The 25,171-nt window shown below is 49.7% G+C and overlaps 1 protein-coding gene across 2 annotated transcripts in view; it reads left to right on the forward strand.

Annotated features, from left to right (window-relative positions):
- Window positions 1-23,805, forward strand: part of kif6 (kinesin family member 6) — a 129,390-nt gene extending 105,585 nt beyond the window's left edge. Inside the window, exons 16-23 of one of the 2 annotated variants that reach the window (XR_005633145.1) lie at window positions 8,863-8,913; window positions 11,996-12,083; window positions 13,025-13,160; window positions 14,873-14,979; window positions 15,258-15,341; window positions 18,592-18,698; window positions 21,838-22,019; window positions 23,498-23,805. Coding sequence is in view for 1 of the 2 variants with exons in the window: in XM_039749546.1 (XP_039605480.1) it covers window positions 8,863-8,913; window positions 11,996-12,083; window positions 13,025-13,160; window positions 14,873-14,979; window positions 15,258-15,341; window positions 18,592-18,698; window positions 23,498-23,514 (590 nt within the window). In the remaining variant the exon portion in view is untranslated. The remainder of the gene's footprint in view (window positions 1-8,862; window positions 8,914-11,995; window positions 12,084-13,024; window positions 13,161-14,872; window positions 14,980-15,257; window positions 15,342-18,591; window positions 18,699-21,837; window positions 22,020-23,497) is intronic. The other variant, XM_039749546.1, reaches the window with a different exon arrangement.
- The last annotated feature ends 1,366 nt before the right edge of the window (window positions 23,806-25,171 follow it).

A 25,171-nucleotide genomic window follows, 5' to 3' on the forward strand; every position in this document is an offset into this window, starting at 1 on the left:
TACTCCCATAAGGGGACTTTTGTTTGCGTTTTTGGACCCCTTTGTCTTTCTAAACCACAAGCGTCCCGTGTGACCGACACGCGAGGGTCCGAGTGACACAGTCCAAGTGGAAGGTAACTGGCCGCTGCTGCTCTGGCTGAGCTCTGACGGCCCCCCATTTCTGAAACTTCAAATTGTTCCAGTCTGTTCAGTGACCGCAGCTCTCTGCTCTTGTCCAATGCCCATTATGTACAGATTTTATTTTTCCCCCCGAAGTGATTTGCGGCTTCTCCCACAGATTAATGGCCTGGTTGTGGCTGATCCCGTTTCACCGGTGGGCTATAAAAATTTTGGAATGTTCCTGAAAGCCGTTTCAGTAAGTGGCTCGCCGATTTTACGGTCTGATGGCGCACCATGCCAGCGGCCTGTGATCTTGGGGTTTCCCTGCTACAGATGGCGTGGTGCTGGCCCTCTCTGGGGGTCATCAGGTGAGCCCCTCGGTTACTCTCTTAACTGTTTAAGTGTCAGTGTTTATAATTGGGGGTCTTGAACTCGGATCCAGGCAGCCCACCAAGTGTGTAATCAGCAGCTTCTCCTGCCTTCTCGCTAATTAAGGCCGTTCCTGTTGAGCTCTGCCCCGTCGGGGATGCCAGTTCAAGGCGCCTTAATGCCTGCCAGCGGCTCTCCATGCACCTCAGGTTGTTGTCACGAGGGTCTCTGACTGTTTGTGCCTCAACCCTTCATAATGTCACACAAATGGAGATGGCCACGCCCCTGTGATGTCACCCATATGCAGGGGACACGCCCCCTAGTGATGTGTGATGCCATAGCAACTCAAAAACCAAAATGGCAGAGCAATTGCATCTTCTTCATCATTCAAGTTGTTGAGAGCCGGTGGTCTACCAGGGTCTTTTCATGAAGATCAGCCCCCTCCACACCAACAATATTTATGAGTATTTATGTAGCGCCTTTCAGTACAAAGTATAATTCAAGGCGCTTTACAAATGAGCTGGGATGGCATCAGGGAGCCCAGTGACAAAAGTGACCAGCCTCAGGTGACAATGTCAGGCCAGGAGTTGTGGGGGCTCAGTAGCTCGTAGTCCCCCCATTGTCCATCAGTAAGCCGGAGGTGACCGTCCTGTTGTTGTGAGGACCAAACCCCCCCAACCCACATTACTTATGTGCCTGAACCCTGGGGGGGGACTTGGCTTGGATATGGAAATGAGACCCACGTTCTTGTGTGCATGAGTGACACTTAATGATGTTGACGAGCAATGGGGAAGGTGGTCTGCTTGGAGAAATGGGTGTGGCTCTTGATCCCGCCACCAAGCCAAACTGTGAGACACCTCAAGGGGGACCACCCACCCCCAGGATGTTCCACAGGTGAAGACATCCCCAAGTTCGATTTAATGCCCACTGGTCACCTGCTCATTTTTACCTGTTATATAGCGCCTTTCACAAAGTGCCCCGTCATGGTATCAGTTAGGCCTCTGTGACCTCCTGCCTGCCCCTTTGTTCCTGCAGTCCTCAATGCCACCTTTTATGTTGGGCGTCTCCATAAGGAACTGCCCCTGTGGAGCAAAAGAACTGGAAGAGCGCTGAAGCTGACAGGGAGCTGGACTGTCACTCCTGCTTTGGTCTTCCCAGAAAGTTTGGATCAAGAAGGGTTAAAGAGCTTGAGTGGGGTGAAGGGCAAAAATGGGCAAAAACAAGAGTTGAGGGCACAACGCTGGGTGACTGAAAGGTCAGCAGGAACAAAGTGACCACGCCCCTCATGACCACACCCCCGTGATATCAAATACACTGAAATGGTCAACAAGGAGGGTCTAATTAGACAAAGTGCTCCTGTTAAAGACGTGACGCTGCTGTGACCCTCTAGCGCTGGCTGTGGACACTCATGTTCAGCTGGGTGCCCGCTTGCCTGGCTCAGCCTGGTTCTTTTTTTAGTTCATATGAGGGGTGACCACCAGGCTGCCATGGCAACTCTTTTACTGTCAACTGCTGCCCCCTACTGGCAGAGGTGCCACACTATAAATCACAAGATTGCCAGCTAAGGAACTCGGGGTCAAGTTACAAGGCTACTGGTGCCATCGTCACCTGACTCAATGAGGGAGTCACCTTAGATGTCACTGTTCAATCATACTGAAAATTTAAAGGACATGGAAAGGCACTATATACACTGGCACAGGTCACATGTTAGTGCATGTCACTCACTCCCTGTGTGAGTTACGTACTCCACCTGGCAGTGCCCACAATGTCAAAGTGTGCGGCCATTTTAAATGATGGGACATCTTGGTGTTGATCACAATATACAATGACAAAGGTCACCTTAGGCCATGTCACTCGCTGTCTGTGTCAGTTCCTTCACCTGGCAGTACTCACATCTTACACAAGTGTGCTGTTGGTGTGTAAAGGCGCTATATACACTGACAAGCATCACACCTTTGAGTTACTTCACTCAACACCTCACTTGGAAAGGCACTATATAGAATGACAGAGATCTCCACAGTAAGCCATGCCACTCAGTGCCTGCTTGAGGTTCTTCGCTTTCCAATGCGTTGTGTAAATGCGAGCACAATTGTACTGTAATTGTAAAGAATGTAGGTCAGGTGAAAGGCGCTATATACACTGGCACAGGTCCCATGTTCATGCTGTCACCCACTGCCGGTGTGAGGCGTTTCACCTGGCAGTGCTCACAGTGTACAGGTCTGGTGATCATCGCCCTTTCCTTATGAATCATCCTGGGGTGTTGTTCATATGCAATGGCGCTATATACACTGGCAGAGGACGCGTCTTCATGCATGACCCTCACTCCCTGTGTGACCTGCTTCAGCTGGCAGTGCTCACAATGCCAAAGTGTAGGAACATTTTAAATTATTGGGTATTGTGAGGTGCTGCTCACCTGGAAAAGATCACGTGCCCACATGCCACTCGCTCCCAGTGTCACCAAGCTGACCTGGCAATGCTCCCAGCTTTAATTGTATTATGATTCTAAAGTGCATTGGGATGTGTGACTCGCCTACAGGGGGCACTACCAGCTGGGCAAGGGGCTTTACAAAGGGCAGTGAGCAACTCCTATTAAAATGTCTAGATGTCAGTGGGCAGCCCAAATCCATAATGGGTGGGCTTCTCCCAGCCACCAGGTGGAGCTCCTGAGCCCAGTAGTAGACGTTGGCACTCACCTGGTAGGACTGCTGGCAGTCTGGTCACCAGGCAGTGAAGTAAGGAGGACAGGTGGCCAAGGGTTCAACTGGTAGAGGCTGGGAATAGTGGAGGGGAGATGTTGGAGGTGAGAAGGGGGTGCCCCATCAGGTAGGCAGGGGGCCCGTTGTTGTCTCCCTTACAGCCCGTTCACTTCATTAGAGTCCTTCTCGATTTGAGGATGGTCTGAGAGCGCCCCCTACAGGCCGCAGGTGTTTTTCACCTGAAATGTCTCTCTAGAGTGTGACTTGCCTCCTGTGGGACCCCGAGCGAGTCACATCAACTGCCAGCACCCTGTCCTTTATTGACTGCAGCCGTTAAAAATTATTAGAAAAGTAAAAAAAAAAAAAATAAGCAACCACACCAAAAAAGAAAGTCACCAGTGTACCAGCGGGCTCGGCTTCCTGCACTGGGATGAGTTCTGTTTTCCTCTTTCGGCAAATTAGTCATCCGAGCAGTCAGCTCCAAGGAAGTCAGATGTCGCCTTTAATTTGGTAATGGCGGTGATTGGACGGTGGCCTCATCCCTGTCAGATTTCTTGGCTCATTACGCTGGCAGCAGACCTGGCGCATACACACAGACGATATTTTACTTGGGGTCGCTCTGGCTTGGCAGGGTCCATGGAGCACATGCCTGTGGTCGCTGAACTCGGAATAAGCAGCAGACGCCATGGAAGCGCCACTTCAAGACGCCCCCGCGTTCGGACGGCCTTTGATGTTTTTGTTTTAGGGGTCTTCTTCTCTCTGATTGGCTAATTTGAACCTGTCCATTATCAGACCTGCCCAATCCAGAAAGGGGGCGTGGCCTGACGGTTAAAGTCCTTTGATTGGCAATTGAAGTGATTAACTCATAACGGGCATCACATTGCAATGGGCATCGACATCCCTCGCTTTTGTACAATCGAAGGAGATGCCAATCAAATCCTGTCCTTCTCACTGTGACATTTTCATGGTCTCCCCGTATCTCCCCCCACGTCACAAAAATGTTTCATTAATGGGAGATCCTAAGTCAGTGCCATGTGGGCACTTCCAGGACTTATTCATGGTTGGTGAAAGAATTTTCTCTGCAGTTTCAGTGTGCCCATTCTCACTGGCACACAACATGATTGATGTCACCTCTGGTCCCCCTCTACATTGGCACACAACATGGCTGACATTAGCTCTGGTGCCCCACACATTCTTAATTCAATGGCCAAGAAGTGGACAGATGGGTAGATAACTTGATTTCATCGTTAAGCAGGTGGCACCAGCGAGATTTCTCTTGTGCTTCAGCTGTTGGCCAACAAGGTGGAAACCCCAATGTGAACAAAAAGACGTCGGACCCCCATGAGCTGCCTATGGCTGTGGAACTGTGCAGGATGGGTGGGGCGACCTTAAATCCACAAGAAGGTCAGTGTAAGGTGAACATCTCGGTGGGCAAACCTTGAAGATCTACACTTGGGGTCAATGTCACAGTGCTGTGCAAAAGTATTCACCCCCTTCCTCTTTGTGTATATTTGTTACAATGGATGGCACGACTGCATACGGGCACCCTTGAATTTTAGGGGCTTTTATGTCCAACACCTCCAGAAAATGACAGCGTTATTCTTAGAAAGTGGCAGCAGCAGCAGGGAACAGGAGAAGCACAGACTCAGTCCTCTGCGCCATTTTGAACGGGTCGGATCGGTTTGACCAGAAGAACACGGCTGACATTTGGATAGGCACGTGAGGCGAGTTAACCAATGAATGACGGCTACGTGTACTGCCTGATTTCCAGTCCTCCATTCCAAAGGTGGAAGGCAGTGGCAGGTGACCCTGTGGGGTCAGGTGGGGTTGGGGGGCTGTTACTTCCTTTGCCCTCCCCTTGAGGTCCGTGTCTGCCTCTCTTACACATCCACCCACTTTGCATTGGACAGCAGACTTGAGAAGTGGGGGCAGAGCTCATTAATCCACATTTGTGCCCCTCTGCCATTTGCATTGTGGTCCCCAGCATGGCATGAGGGTCACTCCGCCTGGACACGCGTGCTGCACACCTCACTGGTGTCAGCCCTTGGGTGTTTGATAATCTCTCTGCACTGCAAATGCAAAACCACATTTTTGGGGTGTCCTGGTAGCCAGAGATAAACCTCAGCCACCTTGATAGAATCTCAGATCCTGCCGACTACGCCAGTGGCTGTTGTCCTAACTTTAGGGGTCATTTTTCAGCTGCAGTTGATAATTTGTGACACCATCTGTTTAAGGGTGTCACCTTTCCATCCCCACTGTGGAGTCATTCCTGCATTCATCACATCTTGGGTGGGTTTCTGATTGATAGATAGATAGATAGATAGATAATTTATTAATCCCAAATTCACAATTCTGTAGCTCCCTTCTGTCGTCGATTGCCTATTTACACTGAGAACTATCGCCAGCTGAAATCAGAAACAAATGCTGCCCCCGGGGTCCAGTCTCACGCACCCCCTCTGTGCTGACAGCTCCCTTTTACAGCATTTCGGATCCTGCCGACTACGCCATTGACTGAAGACCTTAGTTTAGATTTCCTTTTTCTCCGCCTTTGTCACACCATCCATATACCACTATAAGAATGAGCTGTCCTGATGCTCATCACGTCTTGGACGGACGCAGCTCTCTTATGGTGTTGATTGGCTCTTTACATTAAGAACAATCCGCAATTCACATTCCTGAAGGTCTGCACAGTAACTACTGACCAGTCTAAACTGGTTTAGATCAAAGTGGCTACTAAATGTAAATAAAGACCACCTGGTGGCCTGTCCTGGTGGGCAGACTCCAACTCCAATATGGAGCTGTCCAGGTGCTCGTCATGTCTTGGATGGACTCCCATAGTTCTCCTCTTCTACTATTGCCTGTTTATATTTACTATCATCAAATCATAACTGGTGCAAAGTGCTGTCACCAGAATCCGGGAGCATCCCCTGTGTGCTGGCGTCACCTTTGGATGTCTGCTAACCTCCTGAAGGCCTGCATTATAAATGTCGAACCGCACTTCTTGGGTGAGCAGAAGAAACCTCCTCCACTTTGACAGAATCTCGGATCCTGCCGACTACACCATTGCTCAGCTACAGTCTTAACTCCAAGTGTCACATTTCAGCTGGAACCTGTGATGCACCATCCATATAACACTAATGAATGTCACCTTTCTTTGTCCGATGTGGAGATATCCAGGTGGCCATCCCATCTTGGATGGACTTCTATAGCCCCCCTTTTTTAGGATTGTCTCTTTACATGGACGACTATCTACAAATTACAACTGGTATAAAATGTCCCACGTCTGCACTCGCCCATCAAACACAAGCAACTAGAAGTCCAATACTGAATATCCAAACGAGAGGTGAGCCAATCAGACGTAAGCAGGAGCTAATTAATGGCGGAGTCTCCTTAGCGAGTGCTGAGGGGGCGGTCCTTCACCTGCAGCATCAGGTGGCCCCACCCTCTGGGGGGTTCAACATAAGCCACATAGCACCACGAGCCAACCCTGGCTATAGCAGAGTAGCTGCACTGGATGGGCACCTTCAAGTGGCCACAGTATGGACCCTCATGACCTGCAGAGGGCGCTGTCCCACCTCACACTTCAGCCCACTTACTCACCCGTATGGACGGTTTCTCCAGCTCTGAAGGGCTTTGCACCCGCCTTCTGTCCCTTACGAGGTAATAAGAAGTAAAGACAGATGGGGGTCCCAGGTGGCACAAAGACCCAGTCTAAAGGGTGGAAAACATTAAATATTTTAGGGTCTGTCCTGCATAGCTTTGGTCCATCTGATGATGTTCACTTCCTGCAGTGGTCACCTGCTGACATGAGTGGCCTTCTCCTCCATTTTAAGGACAAAGAGAGTTAAACACTTCCACTGATGCCCCTGTGCCCTCATGAGACCCCCTCCAGGGGGCATAAGCGCCAGATGAGTAGAAGGCCACGTCACAGGTGGGACACGGCTTCACGTCCTGTATCTTCTGCTCATATATCTGACGGTCACTCTCACGTGGCACTACTGTCTCACCTCAGGACTAAACACCCCCCTCTCAGCGGGGGGCTGCCTTCTCTCTGCTGCTGGATGCGCTCCTGCTTATTGTTCGGGGGTCCCGGCTTCATGGCCAGCCTGCCTGTGTGAGGACTGTGTGTTTCACATTAGTGACAGTTTGTAACAGAGGACACCGTGACATGGGCTGAGGTTGTCCCATCTCTCTCTGCTGACTTCTTGCCCACCCCCACATCACTGCCCCCATGCTGCTCCTTGGCACGCGCCACACTGCCGTGCGCCGGGAGTCGAGTTGCTCCGCGGGCCTTTTGGCAGCCCGCGCGCTCAGGAAGCGACATTTCGCATGTGTTTTTCCTCAATTAGGCTGGCGTGCCGCTCGCTCGCTCGACTTCTGAAGATGTCATCAGATTACAGGGTCTGTGTCAGCACTCTGCGCGCCAGCGGCAGTCCCACCGAGCGAAGCCCGTGTGTGCGTGGGCCCCGTTCCCGCTGTGGTCGGCGGTACTGCGTTCACTTTGGCCGTGCTTTGAATTTTTAGGAGACAGCCCGGGTTCACAGCACTTCAGGCGCCTGGATCCACCAAATGGGCCTGCGCTGTGCCCGCTGTGCCAGGAGTCTCCGTGTCCTTGGTTTGTGGTGCCAGTTCCTTTGGTCAATTCACTGATTGTGGCTTTCAGGTCATTTTGTATCTTTGTCATGTCTTTGGCACATTTAAGTGAAAATGAGACCCCCAAGGTGAAGCTGATGATTCCCTACTGTGCATGAATTAGCCACACATATAGCGCCTTTCTCTGTTACTTACAATGCGTAACCCGATAGGTTTGCTGGGATCACTCCGACGGACAGCGAGACTGTAGAAAGCGCCCATCTATAGCGCGCACCATCTCAACATACATTTGAGGTCCAGTATGCCCGTGAGTGCCAGCTGGCGAGTGGTCATGCAGGGGTTAAAGTAAGCTGAACCTGTGACTGGGACTTCCTGAAGTCACTGCTATCCCAAGGTGCTTTGCAGGACCAATGCGTGTGAGCTTCAGTGTTGGCGCACTCAGGGTCACACAGAGTGACAAGGGGATTGAGACTGTGACTTTATATAGTGCCTTACTATAATAGCAAATGCCATCAGAAGTTGCTCTGCAGGTCTGTCACCTCTGTGAGTGCCAGCTAGTGAAGGATCAAACGAGACTGAGGGGGTCAAGAGGACCTTGCATAGTGCCCGTCTGTAGTGACCAACATGTGCCTTGCAGGTCATGTATGCCCGTGAACAGTCATGCCAGCTATCACGGGCTCTGAGCCTGTGACTCATTTCATATAGCGCCTTTCTGTAGTCGCTGCCAGCCTGAGCTGGTTTGCAGGCCAAGCACTGTAAGATTTTCCAAGGTCCCAGCGACACACTGCAGTTTCTTTGTCCTCATTGGGACGTAGTTGGTGAGTTTGCCTTTTAGTTGCCCCCCTCAATGCACAGCCAGTGGGTGCCAGGGTTTGGGTGTGATTGGTACCTTATGGCTTTTGGTGAGAAATGCTGGGTACAAAAAGCAAATCCAAAATCCAATTATACAAAAGATGAATGGTGGGAGTCCCGTATACGACATCGTCGTGGTCAGCACAGCAGTTTTTAAGGTCATTTATGACTTGACCCCTCCTGGTCGTGCCCATTTTTTTGGGCACTGATGACACTGAATTCTGTGCTAATGTTCTTGTTGTTTTTTCCACAGATGAGCTGAAGCAGCAGATGGAGCAGCGGCGCCTGCAGAGGGCAGCACTGGGTGAGTTGAATTTCCGACTGTCCTCTCCTGGTGTCCGTCATGAGTCCCCCCCGCCCCAACCCGTTTGTTAAATTGGGGTCTTTTGTGTTTTTCACAAGCTGGAATTCCGTATACACGTCCCAGCTTGTTTCCAAACTCCAGCGTCCAAATGGCCTTTTCTGGAGGTGGCAGACAAGCGTGTGCCCCTTTTTTATTTTCTTGTCCAGGTTGTTGGTTATTATTTCAGTCACAGAGTGCCCAACCCAATTTGCCAACACTTTGCAAGCCCACATTTTCTCGCTGGTGTTAGTCTCTGCCCTCATAGTAAGGATGAGCATGCCAAATCAGGCTGGCAAAATGGCACCAGTGCCCTCCACTACAGCACCCAACAACTCCAGCCTGTGGGCATCTTCTGGAGTCCATTTAGAGCCAATGGGACAGAAAGCCAACCCGGGCATATGTTGTAGTGCCAGGAGGATGAAAAGTGAAGGATAATCCATCTAAGTGGGTGATGTCACCACTGCCCGACACTCTGATTGTAGCCCCCTGCCTTGTTGTATCCCATGGGTGGAGTCCTATGTGGCTGCCAGATGTGTAATACCGGTGACAAAGGAGACCCTGAAAACAAAAGCTGGGCAAAAAATGGGTAACTTTGCCCTTTCATAGTCCTTGGACCTGGGTTCAAATCCTAGCCGTATGTCATTGTATGTGGGGTCTGCATGTTCTCCTACAACCCAAAGGCATGCTGGGAGATTGTCCTGAAATTTTGCTTTGAATCAAACTGATGTGCGCCCCCTACAGCCTGATTCCTGTATTGCACCAATTGGCATTTGTTTGTATTTGGACCCTGAAGTGGATGAGGTGGAATCAGAAAAGGGGAAGACGAGGGAAGAACACTTGAGGGGGTCATTTGGCATCCATTCACGTATATAGCGTCATTAACAGCATCCACCATCTGAAGACGCTTTACAGACCCACTAATAATAAATTATTGATTATTCTTATTATTACTTTAGACATTAATAACATAAACCCTCATTGAGCCAACTCAGTCTGATTTGGGCAGTCCTGGACTGGAGGTTAAAGTGGTGCCAGTCCATCACCGGGCACCTGGGTACATACACTGGGCCAGTTTAGTGTCTTTGGGGTAGAAGCACAGGGAGAACATGCAAAGCCCACGTCGATGACCATCAGGCACAGGATTTGAACTGGGCACTCACTGTGCCACCCAGTGATAGCATTTGATGAAGTGACCTGCCCAGCGTGTATACACACACACACACGCCTGACCGTCTCACCACTTGCCTGCTGGGTGCCCCTGCTTTCTTCTTCTGGGCATCATCCACTGCTTGGCATCTCATCCCATTAAAGGATGGAAGACAAAGACGTTATGTATGCAGAAGGTCCATGCAGAACAGATGAGGAGGCACCTGTGGGCACACACACTGGGCCCACCATAGCTCGCCACGTTCACATTTGTGCCACATGCCCACTCAGAGTCAGCAGGTGTTGTCATCTCAGCAGCCCCTCAGAATGGCTGACTTGAGAGCTTCGAGGAGCCGATTTACTGCACTTGTAACTGAGCAGCGACTCCTGGCATGTTACCAGGCTGGTGGGATGTGCCAGCTGCTTCTCACACTGTCACCATGCTGGGGTCTTCTAACTCTGCCTACTCTTATTGAACAGCTGGCCAAGTTGCCATCTTTAACGGTGCTCGATCTTTCCATGTGTGAGACTTGCATTGTCATGAAAAGGCGAAGTAAAAGACGCAGAAGACGAAGGGGGCGGCGAGGAGGAGGAGGAGGTGGTGTGCGTGACAGCAGTGACACCTAGTGGCCGCTCCAAGTGCAGTACAAGTATAGGATTGCGAGGGTCCTTCTTGTCGGATCGCGAGCACAGTCCACGACACGAACTGCCATTAGGGGCCGTGCTGACAGACAGATGGACACAGAGGTGTGAAAGGCGCTATATAGCAGCAGCAGATGAGAATCTGTTTAAATGCCAGCGTCAGAGATGGGAGGTGCAGCATTGTTCACGATGGCCGTCACTTTGGAATTCATGCACTCTGGGGGTCCAGAGGGCGTCCCATAACTGGGCCTGCCTTCATAATTGGCTTGATCTGGTGGGCTTCTCTTGAACTGATGTATAGATAGAAAAGGCGCTATATAATAGATAGAGTGAAAGGTGTTATATAATGGATTAATATATAGGTAGATATGAAAGGCACTATATAACACATAGATAGAGTGAAAGGCGCTCTATAATAGATAGATAGATAGATGTGAAAGGTGCTATATAACAGATAGATAACACTTCTCAAACAAACCCTCAGGGTCAGTAGGGTCTGCCCAGGACATCCCATACCATCAGGGGACACCAGTCCAGTCACCAGATGAAGTCACTCACTAAGGTGACCTTTTACTTTTTCTACCCATTTATGGTGGACGTCCAGCTCCCCTAAAGCCCCCCGACACAGACGCCCCTTTGGCCCTCCCGTAGCCAGACTGACGAGTCAAGCGTCGACCCCTTTGGACCACACAGAGCTCACTATGTCTGTCACTGGGCACGGTGGTGCCAGTGTGATGATGCTTTGAAGACCCACCGTGACTGAAGGAGCCATGAGCTGCGCCCTGTTCCAGAATATTCTTAAGGAGACCGTCCACTCACCTGTCCTCGCCTGAAGCTGAGGTGTTGTTGTGTCACACAGCAGAACAGTGAAACAAAACACAAAAAGCAATTCAGAAAGGTTGGGGTGGTCCACCAGAGTCCTGACTTGAGCCCAGCTGGGTGGACCTGAAATGAGCAGTTGGTGACCAGAATGTCAAAAGCAAAGAGCAGGCTGAGAAGAGTGATGTGACTGAGGTCACATGATGAGAAGCCATGGGGGTGATTACTTTTTCACACGGGGTGCCCACTCTGTTCCCGTTCTCTAAATGTGTTTTCTGCCTGGTGGTCTGACGCCCTGCAATGTGTTTGATTTTACAAAGGGGGCAGATACTTTTCCCCTTTTATTGTTATGGAGCCCTGTATTTTAACAGGCTGAGCTCTTGTGCCCCCCGCTGGCCAGACGTAGAACTGTGAGTGCTCTCTGTGGTCTCTTTAGGCATGACCTCAAACGATGGTGAGCACTTGGCCGAGAGCGACCCCATGGAAGAGGAGCTTCGGGACAAAATCGAGGAAGAGAAAAAGAGGTGAGTGCCCACATGCCCCCCACATGCCGAGTCCACCCTGAGCCCCGCCACGCCATGTGCTTGCCACTATATTCTCTGCCTTTGTTCCCTCAGTTTCTGTCATTGGTTAGCCAGGTCAGCCTTGTGGCCCCATCTGTGACGTCTGCTTAATGTGACACGGTGGCTCACGGCAGACTGGGTCCCTGCTGCCATCTTGCCTTTAAATCTTTAATTGGAGACGAGGACAGGTGCCCACCGCTTATTGTCCTTGTTATGCTGTGGTGGGTTTGATTAACCTCAGAGGTGGGCCACTTGGTGGTAATGGCATGAGACCACAGGACGAGTGACCTTCAGAGGCTACCCATATGTCACACAATCCCCCAGCTCTGTGAGCCGACCCCAGGCCAGGGTCCACACCTGAGACTTACTGGTGACGATGGGACACTTGTCCCCCAAACTCCTGCTTGTCCTCCGTGCAGCTTCCTGTGTCCACATTATCCTCTGTCACCTCCATCATGTCCTCCACACTCCTCCTGGACACCCAGCTCCCATTGCTGCAGGACTTAGAGGTCCCTTTCAAGAAGACCCCCCTACTTGTGGACATGGCCTTCTGTCCTGGTTGTGGTTTCCTGCAGATCCTGGACGGCTCCTTGGCCTCCTGCCCAGGCAGTGGTCCACACTAAAAAACAAAAACCCTGCAGGTGAGGTGGGCACAATGCCCTGCTGTCCTTCATAGATAAAATCCCACAAGGACTCGGAGACATGAACCACAAGCCCACTGGGATTTGACCCCGATCTCCCAGTGCCCCTCCATGGCCTCATCGTGACAAACGTCAAAGGATTCCAACACTGCGGGCCAGCAGGCAGGATCAGTCCAAGCACCCTGGTGGTCTCCCATAACTCCTCCGACTTGCCCCCAAGGGTGTTTTATTTATTTAGTTATTTATTTATTTTCTTCTCAGCTACAAAGCGATTCACGGCCGTCTGAAGAGCCTGAAGACCGAAATCGAGCATCTGCAGCTCCTGCAGTACAAGGCCAAGGCGAAGCTGCAGAAGGACTTCGAGGGCTGGTGGGCAGACGAGGCGGCCCACCTGCAGGTATGGCCCCTTTGTACAATTGGCACAGCTGCCACCTCGTCCAGTGGACTCTCAGTGCCCTTTTCTGAGGTGCTGTGAAAATGTATTTGCCCCCCTTCCTGTTCTCCTCTGTTTTTACGTATTCGACATGCCGAGCGGCCTCAGACTGTCAAGACAAAATGCAGCCTTGGAGGAAGGGGGGGCTGAGGGGACACACAGACACTGTGACAGATAGGGGGCGCTGTCGTCTCCTTGAACCCTCAGACCAGACGTCAGACACCAGGTAATGTTACTGTAATGTAATTAACTTTATTTGGACTAGACAGTGCACAAAGCAGCCTCCACTCCACAACACTCCTATAAATCACAATACAATAATCAATAATCGATAATCCTCCGTTCCCAGACGTGTTGTTCCCTTCCTCCCAACTCAGCTCGTGCTTCTGGGATTTCCCAGAGTCCTTTATAGTCCATGACCCGGGTCATCTTCATCATTTCCCCTGTCGCTGTGACTAAGATGCACTTCCGGGTTAAAGGGCAAATAACAGTCCCTGGGCCTCACTGCAGTGACCCCTGGTGGCCCCGATGTTATCCAGCAGGGCTGTACAGTTAAACTCCAACGTCCATGATGCCCTGCTGGAATTCAGGGCATCTCCATGTCGCAGGGAGGGCTCCCTCTAGTGGTCTGGGGGTATTGGCTGGGATGAATGGCCGGCCATAGTCCACAACACACACACACACACACACACACTCAGGGAGTAAAGTCACCCACCATTTGAACCCTTGGCTTGAGTGACAGTTAAACGCTTCTGGTCACTTGCCTGATCTCCGTCTCTCCTGTTGCTCTTTGCTTGGATTGCGACATGCTGGGAGCTTTAAGGGTCTCGACTGCTGACTTTAGGGTCCTCTCTGTTGGGTTCAAGTCAGCACTTTGCAGTTGTCCACTTGCGTTGTGTTTTGACTTGTCATCCTGCTGCTCAGCCCCATGACGTTTCCAGTTCAGGTCACAGGCAGATGATTTGATGTTCTCCTTCAGAAGAATTCCTGTTTCCTTTATTAATGGCAGGACCTCCAAAGCCTCCCCACCCCATCACACCAACAGGCTCATCATTGAGTGCCAGACAGAGTGGGCTCCGTGTCATCTAAAGGGTTTGACTCCTCTGTCATCCTTCCTAAAGGCTCAGAGACCCTCCTGGTCCCTCACAACCAACCGTTTCTTAGATTTTGCCCCAAACTTGAAATGCCCTTAGCCCACGTGAGGAGACACACAGGCTTAAACATCTTCCTGTCGACGTCATGAACATTAAGATCAGGTCTTCTAGAATCTTTGTGTCATGGTGACGGTCAGCAGATGTCACATGATGAGGTTTCAACTCAACAGTGGATCTGAGTTACCGATCTGCTTCTGTCAGCTGTTTGAGGGGGCACTTACCTTTTCACGCAGGTAACAAACTGAAAGAATTCAGATATGCAACACCACACCTGTGTTAAGTAGAAGGGCTGTTCTACGTTTCTTCTCGCCCCCTTTATCTAAAATGACACCTAACACCTGAAGCCATTCATTGTGACAGATAGAGGATAACAGGAAGGGGCAAATACTTTTTCACAGCGTAGTTTCAATGTCTTTGGAAACCACAAGAGTGCAGAAACTGCTTCTGTGTGCCGGCTGGTCACGTGTCTCTCGTTAGGACCCCCCTTGGTGGATTCTTTATGGATTGTGTTGCCCCCTCCAGGCTGAAGAGCAGAGGTCGGCGTCGAGTTCATCAGACAGACTCACCAGCAGCGTTCCTCTGTCGTCATCATCATCATCGTCATCTCTGGATTCCCTTCACAAGTTCAGGTGAGGTCAGGGGGTGAGTTTTGAGGGGAGAGCCGGAGATCTTCCTAAACGACACTCGGGTAGTCAAAGCGCAGAGGTGACCGTCGGGCTCTCTGTTACCTGCAGCCTCAGTCACAGACCCCATTAGAAGGCGGCAGAGCCACTCACAGGGGCGGCTGCGGAGAACAGCATCATGGGGAGTGGAGTTGGCGCCCGCTGCCCCGCCCCGCCCCCGATTCAGTGAGTCATTCTGGTCATTTACGTCCTCACCGATGGGCTCTTCTTGTGTTTGAATACAGAAATCCAAACCCTGGCTACACGAGGGAGGCGGCGCTGCAGAGCAGTTCAGACAGCCGTGTGACATCAGCCTTGTCAGGTGGCAGGTAAGGAAAGGCGGGCGCGTGAGGGTCAGGTGACAAGCCGTGTGGTCTCTGGACCGCTGCACGTTCTGCTATACAGTAAACTGAAGGCTACGCTGGGGCGCTCGTACAGGAATAGCGGTGGGCCGAGTGGGACACGTGGGAGGGTGGAATGCACTTTCATTACGAAATCAATCAGCAGCGCGTCCTCGGGATCAGGCGGTTGAACGATTTACTTAGAACTGCATATATGTAAGTTTATATATTATTTTATTAGATATATATATATATATATATATATATATATATATATATATATATATATATATATATATATATATATATATATATATATATATATATATATATTAATAACACCCTAATGACACACTTCAAAGAAGACGAAGTCACACGTTGCAAATCCTTATCTACTGTAATACTGAGAATGGCCTCAAGATGGCACTAATGTTACAAAAGTAAAGTTAACGAATCTGCAGACGTCACAATTCCAAACGCTACGTTAACGTGACATATTAAGAAAGACCCTTAAAGACCCCGACAGGCCGTGACGGACGTGCTCGTTTTTGGGGTCTCCGTACGTAATGCACGAAGCCCCAGCCTGTCTGTCCGTCCGTCACTCCGCCACTTTAGTTGCATTGTGGCCCGCTCAATCTTTAGAGACGTTTCCCTTTTCGCTCAGACATCACGAACAGATCTGAAGTTTCTAAACCTGCCATTGAAGAGGCATCGGCCACTTTGTGAACTCGTCCGTCCTGAAACGGAGAAACGCGCCGGGGGACTTCAGCTACGAGGTGCTTCACCGATTCAGTGTTACCTTCAGAGCGCTCCCCTCGAATCGGTCATTTTTGTACCTTTTTTCACTCCTTGACTCGTCCGACTTCTGTCTGTCGCCCTCCGCCCTTCTCTCCGTGAACTGTAGTCTGCAGTCGGGGTTCCGTTCAGCTCGTCCTTGTTCTCCTTCGTCTGCGACTCCCACTGTCGCCATTCCCTTTTCTTTGTGTCTCATCTTGTCTTCTGCACACCAACTCGGCTTCGTTTTATCGTCAAGGAACGCTCCTCTGGTGGCTCGTGGTGGCGGCGCCGGTGTCCTCAGGTGTCCTCAGGTGCTCAATCGAACCCCACAACCCGTCGAAATGTGCGCCAAAGCCGTTCTGCGCACGCGCAGTATGCGTTTATTCTCTAACCAGATTCAATAAATAAGCTACTTAAATGAATACATTAAATTAATTAAAACAGACTCTACTAACATTAGTATTTGTCATTTAAGACATTAGGGACAAGCGTATCCACTAATTTAATCCAATGCCTTTCTCATTTTAATCTCCGTTTTTTGTCCAGTATTGTGATGTTAAACCGAACATGATTGGCTTGCGCAGCCTTAGATAACACGGTGACTGATTGTGAATGACACCACAAAAATGTCAGCCTCGTTATGGACGGGTCAGCATTTACAGGTGTAGCACATCCCGACAAGGCAGCACAAATTGACACAACACTGGCAGTCATTCATTAGCAGAGGCACGAGCGCAAAGCGGGATGTGCCACCGCGAATACCCCGACACGCCTCCTGGCAGTCGATGTCATTGTCACCTCACCTGAACCCCAGTCCGCCGTGTGCCAAAGCCGTGGAGTCACCACGAGCCTCTTCTTTGTGAAGCGCCGTTAAAGGCCCGGCACTGAAAAACAAATGAATTCTTTTTAAGGGAAGTCGTTGCACACGTAAACCTACAAATGTGTAATTAGAATTATTATTTGCCTGTTTTTTATGCTAGTGTCAGTGTAGCTGTTTTGTGTAGTTTGGTACAATCTGTAAAGTAACTTCAACTCAGTGAAAAAAAATATAATAAAATCAATCTATTATCCATCCATCCATTTTCTAACCCGCAGAATCCGAACACAGGGTCACGGGGGTCTGCTGGAGCCAATCCCAGCCAACACAGGGCACAAAGCAGGAACCAATCCCGGGCAGGGTGCCAACTCACCGCAGGACGCACACAAACACACCCACACACCAAGCACACACTAGTGACAATTTAGAATCGCCACCTAACCTGCTTGTCTTTGGACTGTGAGAGGAAACACGGGGAGAACATGCAAACTCCACACAGGCAGGGAGGACCCGGGAAGCGAAACTGGGCCTCCTAACTGCGAGGCAGCAGCACTACCCACTGTGCCACCGTGCCGCCCTTATATAATACAAGAATAATACATAAAAAAATTAATAATAATAAATTAAATAATATATATTTTTGATTGAGTTGAAGTTATATAGATAGACTATTTTATAGAATATATATATATTTATTGAGGTTTCATGAATTTTTCACGACCTGTTTTTCCACTTAAATAAATGTATGTAAATCCTACTTAATATGTTGTTATTACTAAAAATGTTATTTTATTACTGTATATCTTTAAGATCGTGATGAAATGAGTTAATTCACAGCACAGATTAATTCAGTAATGCTGAAAGAATGCGCTCATAAAAATAACCACCTTTTAAACAAGAGGGTGTAATAAACTCTCAGCTACTCGTTTATAACAGCTCAGTATGTAAAGTGAAGAACTGCACTTCATTCCCGTTGGTTGATTGCGCTTTTCGCGAATAATAACAAGGGTCCTGATTGGACGTCGACAGCCGCACAAAACCGACGGCCGTTTCCGCGAAGTCTCCGACTTTTCTTCAGCGGCACAAAAGGCCGGCGGGCCGGAATGGCGTCAAAAGGGGCGTGGCTTTGTGTCAAAATGGGGCGGTCGAGTACGTCAAACGTTCAATCGACCAAATTCATCGGGAAAATCGGAATGTGGCGTTTTACAGGTTTAATACAAAGTGTTCATTCTGAGTAGCGGGGTCATTACAGCAGACCCCGAGGCTGATTACATTTCTGCAAAAAGAGAAGAATTCCCAGGCTTTGCCAGTGTGGCCTCTGGATTTTTTTTTTTTTTTATCAACGGAACCAGAAAAAGCAGCGCGGCTGCCCCAAAGCTGACCGTTTTTGGTCAAATGATCTTCAGTCAGATGAGTGCCGTGAGCCGCCTTCGCAGGTTCTTTTTTATTTCGGTGTATCCAAAGTCGACCATACGTGCGTTCTCATCTCGTTATTACGTTTGACTTTGACAGCAGTGTTTAAACGGGCTCTTGGATGAAGTAAATAAAATGCGCCAGCCATACTGTTGGGGGTCGCGCCCCCAGATGTCGTGCCTGCATGTTGCTTCAAAGACCCCACACTGCCATGCCGCTTTCTGCTTACAGGCCCCCTGGAGTGCCGGGCTCCGCCATCCCTCTGACTGGAAACCCCCTGGTGGACGCGGATATCGTGGCTTTCGTTAAGGCGAGACAGACCATCCATCAGAGGATAGGTAAGGAACAGAGTGGGCGTGCGGGTGGGCATGGAGGTGTTGCCACCTGCCCGGGCTGGGCTTCCGATCTTCTGGGTGCTACTGGCATGTTCTCAAAGTGCCCTTATTAAAGTGTGTACAGTATTTATATTTACTGTACAGGAAATGATAAGAACGTTTTACTTATATAGCGCCTTCTACACGTGCAAAGCGCGTCACAAGAATTCAAAATGAACAATAGGAAAGAAATTAAGAGATCGACAGGAAAGGGGCTTCAGAAGAGACAGAGGTGAAAGGTTCAGTTACAGTGGATTGAAGGATATGAAAGGCGCTATATAACACAAAGACATTAAAGGTGCTGGTTACAATGGAGAGAAGGAAACAAGTAAGACAGATTGGTAGGTAAGAAAGGCACTATATAAAAGATAGCTGTGAAAGTGCGAAATAACACGTAGGCAGGTAAATATGAGAGGTGCTAGATAATAGCTAGTTAGCTAGAATGGAAAGGCTCTCTATATGGATAGCAATGAAAGGCGCTATACACAATATATACATTTCTGTGCAAGAGACTATAATGCAGCATAGCACAGACAGAAGGACAGACGCTAAGGTTCAGTGTGCTACGGATTAATACGAAAAGACACAGATGGATAGGAAAGAGAGTGTGATAGACAGATAGAGAGAGTGAAAGGTGCTATATAACAGATAGAATGAAAGGCACTATATAATAGATAGATAGATAGAGTGAAAGGTGCTATATAACAGATAGATAGATAGATAGATAGAATGAAAGGCACTATATAATAGATAGATAGATAGAGTGAAAGGTGCTATATAACAGATAGATAGATAGAGTGAAAGGCACTATATAACAGATAGATAGATAGATAGATAGATAGAGTGAAAGGCGCTATATAACAGATAGATAGAGTGAAAGGCGCTATATAATAGATAGATAGATAGAATGAAAGGCACTTGATGGTAGATAGAGAGATAATTATAAAAAGTGCTATTTAATTTATATATAGTATATTAAAAACAGAACTAAGCAGAGCACTGTACTGCATGCCACGTAGATCAGTCTGAAAGGTGCTATCTTATATAACAGACTTCAGTTTACAGTAAATTAACAAAAATGAAAGAGACTGTCATAGACGTATAGCAGGGTATGTAAGGCACTATATAGATTGAATGATTAAAAGAAAAGATGTTCTGTATTAGCTAGATAATTATGTATAAAGGGTTAAATACAATAGATATAAAAATCGACTGATTCATGTGAAAGGCACTATATAATGGCTGCACAGGAGAGATTTGAAAGGCATTGGGTGGCACGGTGGCATGGTGGTGGCACTGCTGCCTCACATCCCAGGTCATCTCTGCCTGTTCTGCCAGTGTGTGGGTGGGTTTCCTTCAGGTGTTCTCCTCACAGTCCTCAGACATGCAGGTTGGGTGGACTGGTTATGCTAAACTGGTCCCTGTGTGTGTGTGTGGGTGGACTGGCAGTCTGTCCAGCTGTCGTTCCTGCCTTTCGCCCAGTGTCTGCTGCCCTTGCTGTGTAATACTGTAATAGATAGGGAGGTACTGTAGGTGTGAAAGGCACTATATAATTGCTCCTTATCTGGATAAATAGATATAAGGGAGGTCCCTCTACATTAGGGTAAAAGACATGAAGGACACCATCGACAGCATTTCCATTTATATGACAGATGAACAGGAAAGGCGCTATATGATGTGAAATGTCTGATATGCGGTGGACGACTGCTGTAGCAGTGAAGGGGACTGCGCTGGAGAGCCAGCTGTGGAAGGCGCTGTATGTGTGACCCTATTGATTATTGATTAGGTGCCGTTCATACAGCAGATTAACATGAAAGGCGCTATATGACGGAGGGCTAGGACGGACACCCTAGTTCAGGTATCCAACAGCCAGCTAGGAAAGGCACTTTACAACATAGGAAGGCAGGCCGAGTCAGGGTGCTATATACGCACGCACGCACGATTGCGACTGTGGCACACAGAGGTCAGGGCGGTGGCACCGTTGCTCAGACTCTTTGACGTGCCCGTCGTCTGCCTCTCCTGTTTGGCTTTTGATAAGTTAATGTGTCCGTCGATGTTTCTTATCGCGCCCTCCCGTGAAGCGGCTCTCGCTCTCGAGTGGTCTGCTGCTGGGTTCTGCGCCCGTCACAAGCAGGGCTCCCCATTAGCCGCCTCCATATCAGATGGCGCAGCAGGGCCGGCCATTAGGCCGCTGGGACAGGGCTGTGCAAACACGACGGCAGACTTTCCACTTCACGCTTCAGCAGCGCTGGTCTCCTGATGGAATCCCCTCGGTTTTGACGCACCTGAATGTCACTCCTGGCCATGTGATCTCGGATGGCAGTAGGTAAGCTGCAGGTGGTGTGACGGGTCGCAGCTCCCGACATTGTGACATTGCGTTGTGTCCATGAAGCAGTCTCACCTGTCGCAGGTGACTTGAGGCTCAGCTCTGCAGTGTCAGTGGGGCGGACGGGTGGGCTCAGAGGCAGGGGGTCACGTCAAGTCAGGTGTTTTATGGTATGGCAGGCGTCACAAGGTGCTTTAAACAGGAAACAAAGATGTGAGGTGACACGAGACATTCTGAGAAGCCGGCGTGACACGAGGACATGAAACGAGGCACGCCACACGGACTTAGAGCTGATTGGCTGCAGGGGAGAGTCAGTATTGGAGAAAGGGGCGGGGCATCATGGCACATCTGGCGGTTACGACCAATAGAACGTGACGGTCACACCATGGGCTGGAGGTCATCAGTTAAACGTACAGAATAATGGGGTAGCCAGGCCAAGAAAGGGGGCAGCTGATGTCTCGCAGTTAGAAGTCAGTCCAAGGTTAGGGCTGAACAGACAGGGGGCACCAGAGAGCTGAAGGGCAAAATGTGGAAATGGCAAAGGTCATTATGAGGGAATTGGACTCGGGGTCGGGCTTTGAAGCAAAAGGAGAAAGGGGCGGGGCTTAAACAGAGAGTTTGAAAGTCAAAGGGTAACATGAAGTTCTTCAGGTAGGGGGCGACAGAGAGCTGAAGGTATGACCATCAACACCAGGGGGCGTAGCAGAGACACAAGTCACCATTACCCACGTGGCACAATTCTGTTTCCTTTTCCTTTTCCTTCCTCCCTCCCTCCAGACCTCCCCAGGTGAGCTTTGTCCTCCCTTTCTGGACCTCAACGCCGTGAATGTGGCAGACTGGCTGCTTTTATACCCGCGCACTTCTGGTGCCAGCACTTATTCCCAGGAAGCACTTCAGGGTCAGGCTGAGCAGTTCTTTCCCAACAGCACCCTCTGGTGGCCACCGAGGAACCCAACAGGGTAAGTCTGGCATCTCCACAGCCAGGAGGCTCGACCCTGGAGCTCCCAGTACCTGCAGTTGACATTACTGGAGTCGAATGAGCCTCCAACAACCCAATGTGGAGCTCTGGAGGTCTGCAGCTGGACTCTATTGGCACCCACCAGAGTCAAGTCCACCTGCTTGGAGCTCCAGGCTGCACAGATACATCCTTAGGCAGGGATGCCCTTCCAAACTACAAGTCCCATGCTGCCCTGTTGGTGTCCAAACCAGAGTTATGCCAGAGGAGCACTGCCCCCTGGTGGACTGGCAGAACATCTGTCCCCAGGAGGACGTCTTCCTCTGTCCATCCAGCATTCCCACCTCCCAATTAAGGCAGGCAGCAGCACCCATCCAGCCCTCCATGGCCTGCCCATCCATCCATTACACTGACTGCCTGCGCCAGCCTCATGACTGTGGAAGAGAACTCCACACACGTTCATCGGGATGTCCCTCCGTCCCCTTAGACTGTCCTGGCCTTCTGCCCGGGTAAGGCAAGCCAATCCGTCCCAGCTGGGGTAGCAGCCCATACCTGAGAGGAGACGCCAGCAAAGGTTAAAGTTGGTAAGTAAACCATTAAATATGGGGCAGCACATACAAGGACAATAAAAGGGAGGGGCGTGGCCAGACACGAAATTTGAAGGGTCAGGACTCCGAGTTAGGGGGCGCCAAGTGAGGGTCAAACTGCTTAGAGGGGACAGGAGCACAGGAGACATTTATGGAAATGTCAGTTATGGCAGTCAACGCCCATCTGTGCAGAGAGGCGGGGCTTACGTCCACATTTGACAAAATACGACCAATAGAATCCCGCGGGCAGGAAGGCCAGAGATGGGGGGCACTGCAGTCAGTCCAAGGTGAGGGCTGAACAGACAGGGGGCAGCAGAGAGCTGAATGTACAGCGTGCCCTCAGTGGGCTCCTGGTTTAGAGTGCTGGGTTCTTTGATGCCCACGATGGGTCTCTGAACTGCTTCAGCTGGCTGAGCTCCAGTTGGAGAAGATGAAGTAGACTCCGGCTTGGGATGCTGTTGATGGCAGAAAGGCGCTATATGAGACGAGGCCAGTCACGGTCGGTGAGGCTGCATGCCCTTCTTTCCTTTACTTCCTCATCAAGACAAATGTCTCTGTGCCAACTCGAGTGCCCGCTTATACACGTATCCATTAACTAAGCTACAATCCCAGTGGCACTAACTGGGTGTGCCAGGCGCATATTTTCATGTGTCGGGGGGCCATTGGCCTAAGATCTTCTTCTTGGTTTTTCAGTTTGGGGTGCTGGGGTCTGTCCTGGGTGGGACGGCCAGGCCATTGTAGGCTGTTGGCGGGATGGACTGCCTGTCTGCTCAGGGCACGTGTGGCTCCACAGGATGGCTACATTGAGCCAGGACACTTCATGACAGACGGGCACCACTGCCAAAGCAGGCCTCGGCTCACCCAAAGTCATCCTTTGTTCTTTTTCCTCTGCCAGGCCTTCAGAATAAATGAACTGCTTGGGGCGTCTGGACGTCACTCAGCTGCTGCTTGTCACTGCCAGGCTGGCACCAGACTTCAAGGACCAATCTGTCACCCCAAATAGACTGGCACAGATCCCAACCATGGGAGCTGGGATGGCCGAGGGGACAATGAGAGAAGACTAAGGTGTCCGGCGGGGGGCACCCTGTTGTATGAAAGCCACCAATTGCTGAGCAAATTTGTCACATCAACTTTCGTATTTATTTTTTATTTTTTTCCCATAAACTTGATTTTTTTTTTATAAAGGTGAAGAAATAAATGAAACAAAACACAAAAACACCGAGTCGAGTTTATGTGACCAAACCCCACTGATGTGGTGCACCATACCCCTGGGGTCTCTTCAGGGCAAATGTCTTTATATAGCGCCTTTCATCGGCCAGCACCACACTGCGAGTACAGCTGATCCCGCAGTACTCAGTCCGCGTTTGTCCGCAGCTGGCGAGCGATTGAGCCCCTCTGGACACCACCTGGGAGTTGGCGCACATCTCAGTGTGGTTCAGTCATGCTGTTCTGCTTCAAAGGGGGATTACCGAGAGGTGGACCAGGGGGCAAAAAAACAGGAGTTAAAGAAATGAAGGAAGGAAGGAAGGATCGTGACTTGGAGAGTCCAAAATCAGATGGGAGGTCCGAACAAATCAGAGAAAGAAAACCTGCAGTCTCAGGACAATATGGCGGCGGTGTGACAGTCACACCCAGCAACTGGCAGCAATGGGGCCAGAAAATGGCATCATGGATATTCCCAAGAATGCATAATTCACCTTAAAAAGGACAAGGGTCTATCGATCTGTGCGTCCATCCAGTTGCTACTCTATGTCTGTCATTCCAACAGATGGCACGTTGTAAACAATAAAACTGCTTTTCCAAATCCTGTAACAAATGGCATACAACAGAGAAAAATGCATTGCATTTGTAAGTCCAACAGAGGGCACATCATAAACATTTCTAGCAAAAAAATACATTTCATTTATCATTCCAACAGATGGTGCATCAGACATTAACGCGGCTTTAACAAATCCCATATGAGACGGCATAGAACACAGACATTGATCGCGTTTGTCATTCCAACAGATGGCGCATCACAAACATTTGTAGTAATGCATTTTATTGCTACTGTAGCGACGGCTGTGGTGCACCATCTGTTGGAATGACAAACGCAATGCATTTTATTACTGCAAACATTACCAAATACACTCCAATAGATGGGCAGTGCAAACGTTAATGTGGAGTCCGCCGAGGTCTGCGCTGCTTCCTTAGTGCTAATTTGACACGATACGTCGAAATAGAAGTTGTTGATAGCAAATAAAAGTGATGTTGAATTCCGCATATTCAAAATGTAACTGAATAATTAATTAATTAATTAGAGTGGACTAAAGATAAACGTAAAGCACCAAAGCGCTCAACTAACACGGCCACTAGCAGGCTGCAGCACTGTGGTGGTCTGCTCCCCATTCGGAGTTCATATCGGTGTGGTGGTCCGTCCTTCACATCTCTGAGGTGGTCACCGTGCTCCATCCCCTAAGGATGCCCACCTGTTAATACGAGATAAACGTGAGGTGAAATCCCACCACAGAAACTCCCAAAGCTGCTGAACGAGAGGTGGGCTGAATGGGGCGGATGAGCGGAGTTTGCA

The sequence above is a fragment of the Polypterus senegalus genome, chromosome 3 (assembly GCF_016835505.1).
Source record: "Polypterus senegalus isolate Bchr_013 chromosome 3, ASM1683550v1, whole genome shotgun sequence".
NCBI classification, from domain to species: Eukaryota; Metazoa; Chordata; class Cladistia; order Polypteriformes; family Polypteridae; genus Polypterus; species Polypterus senegalus.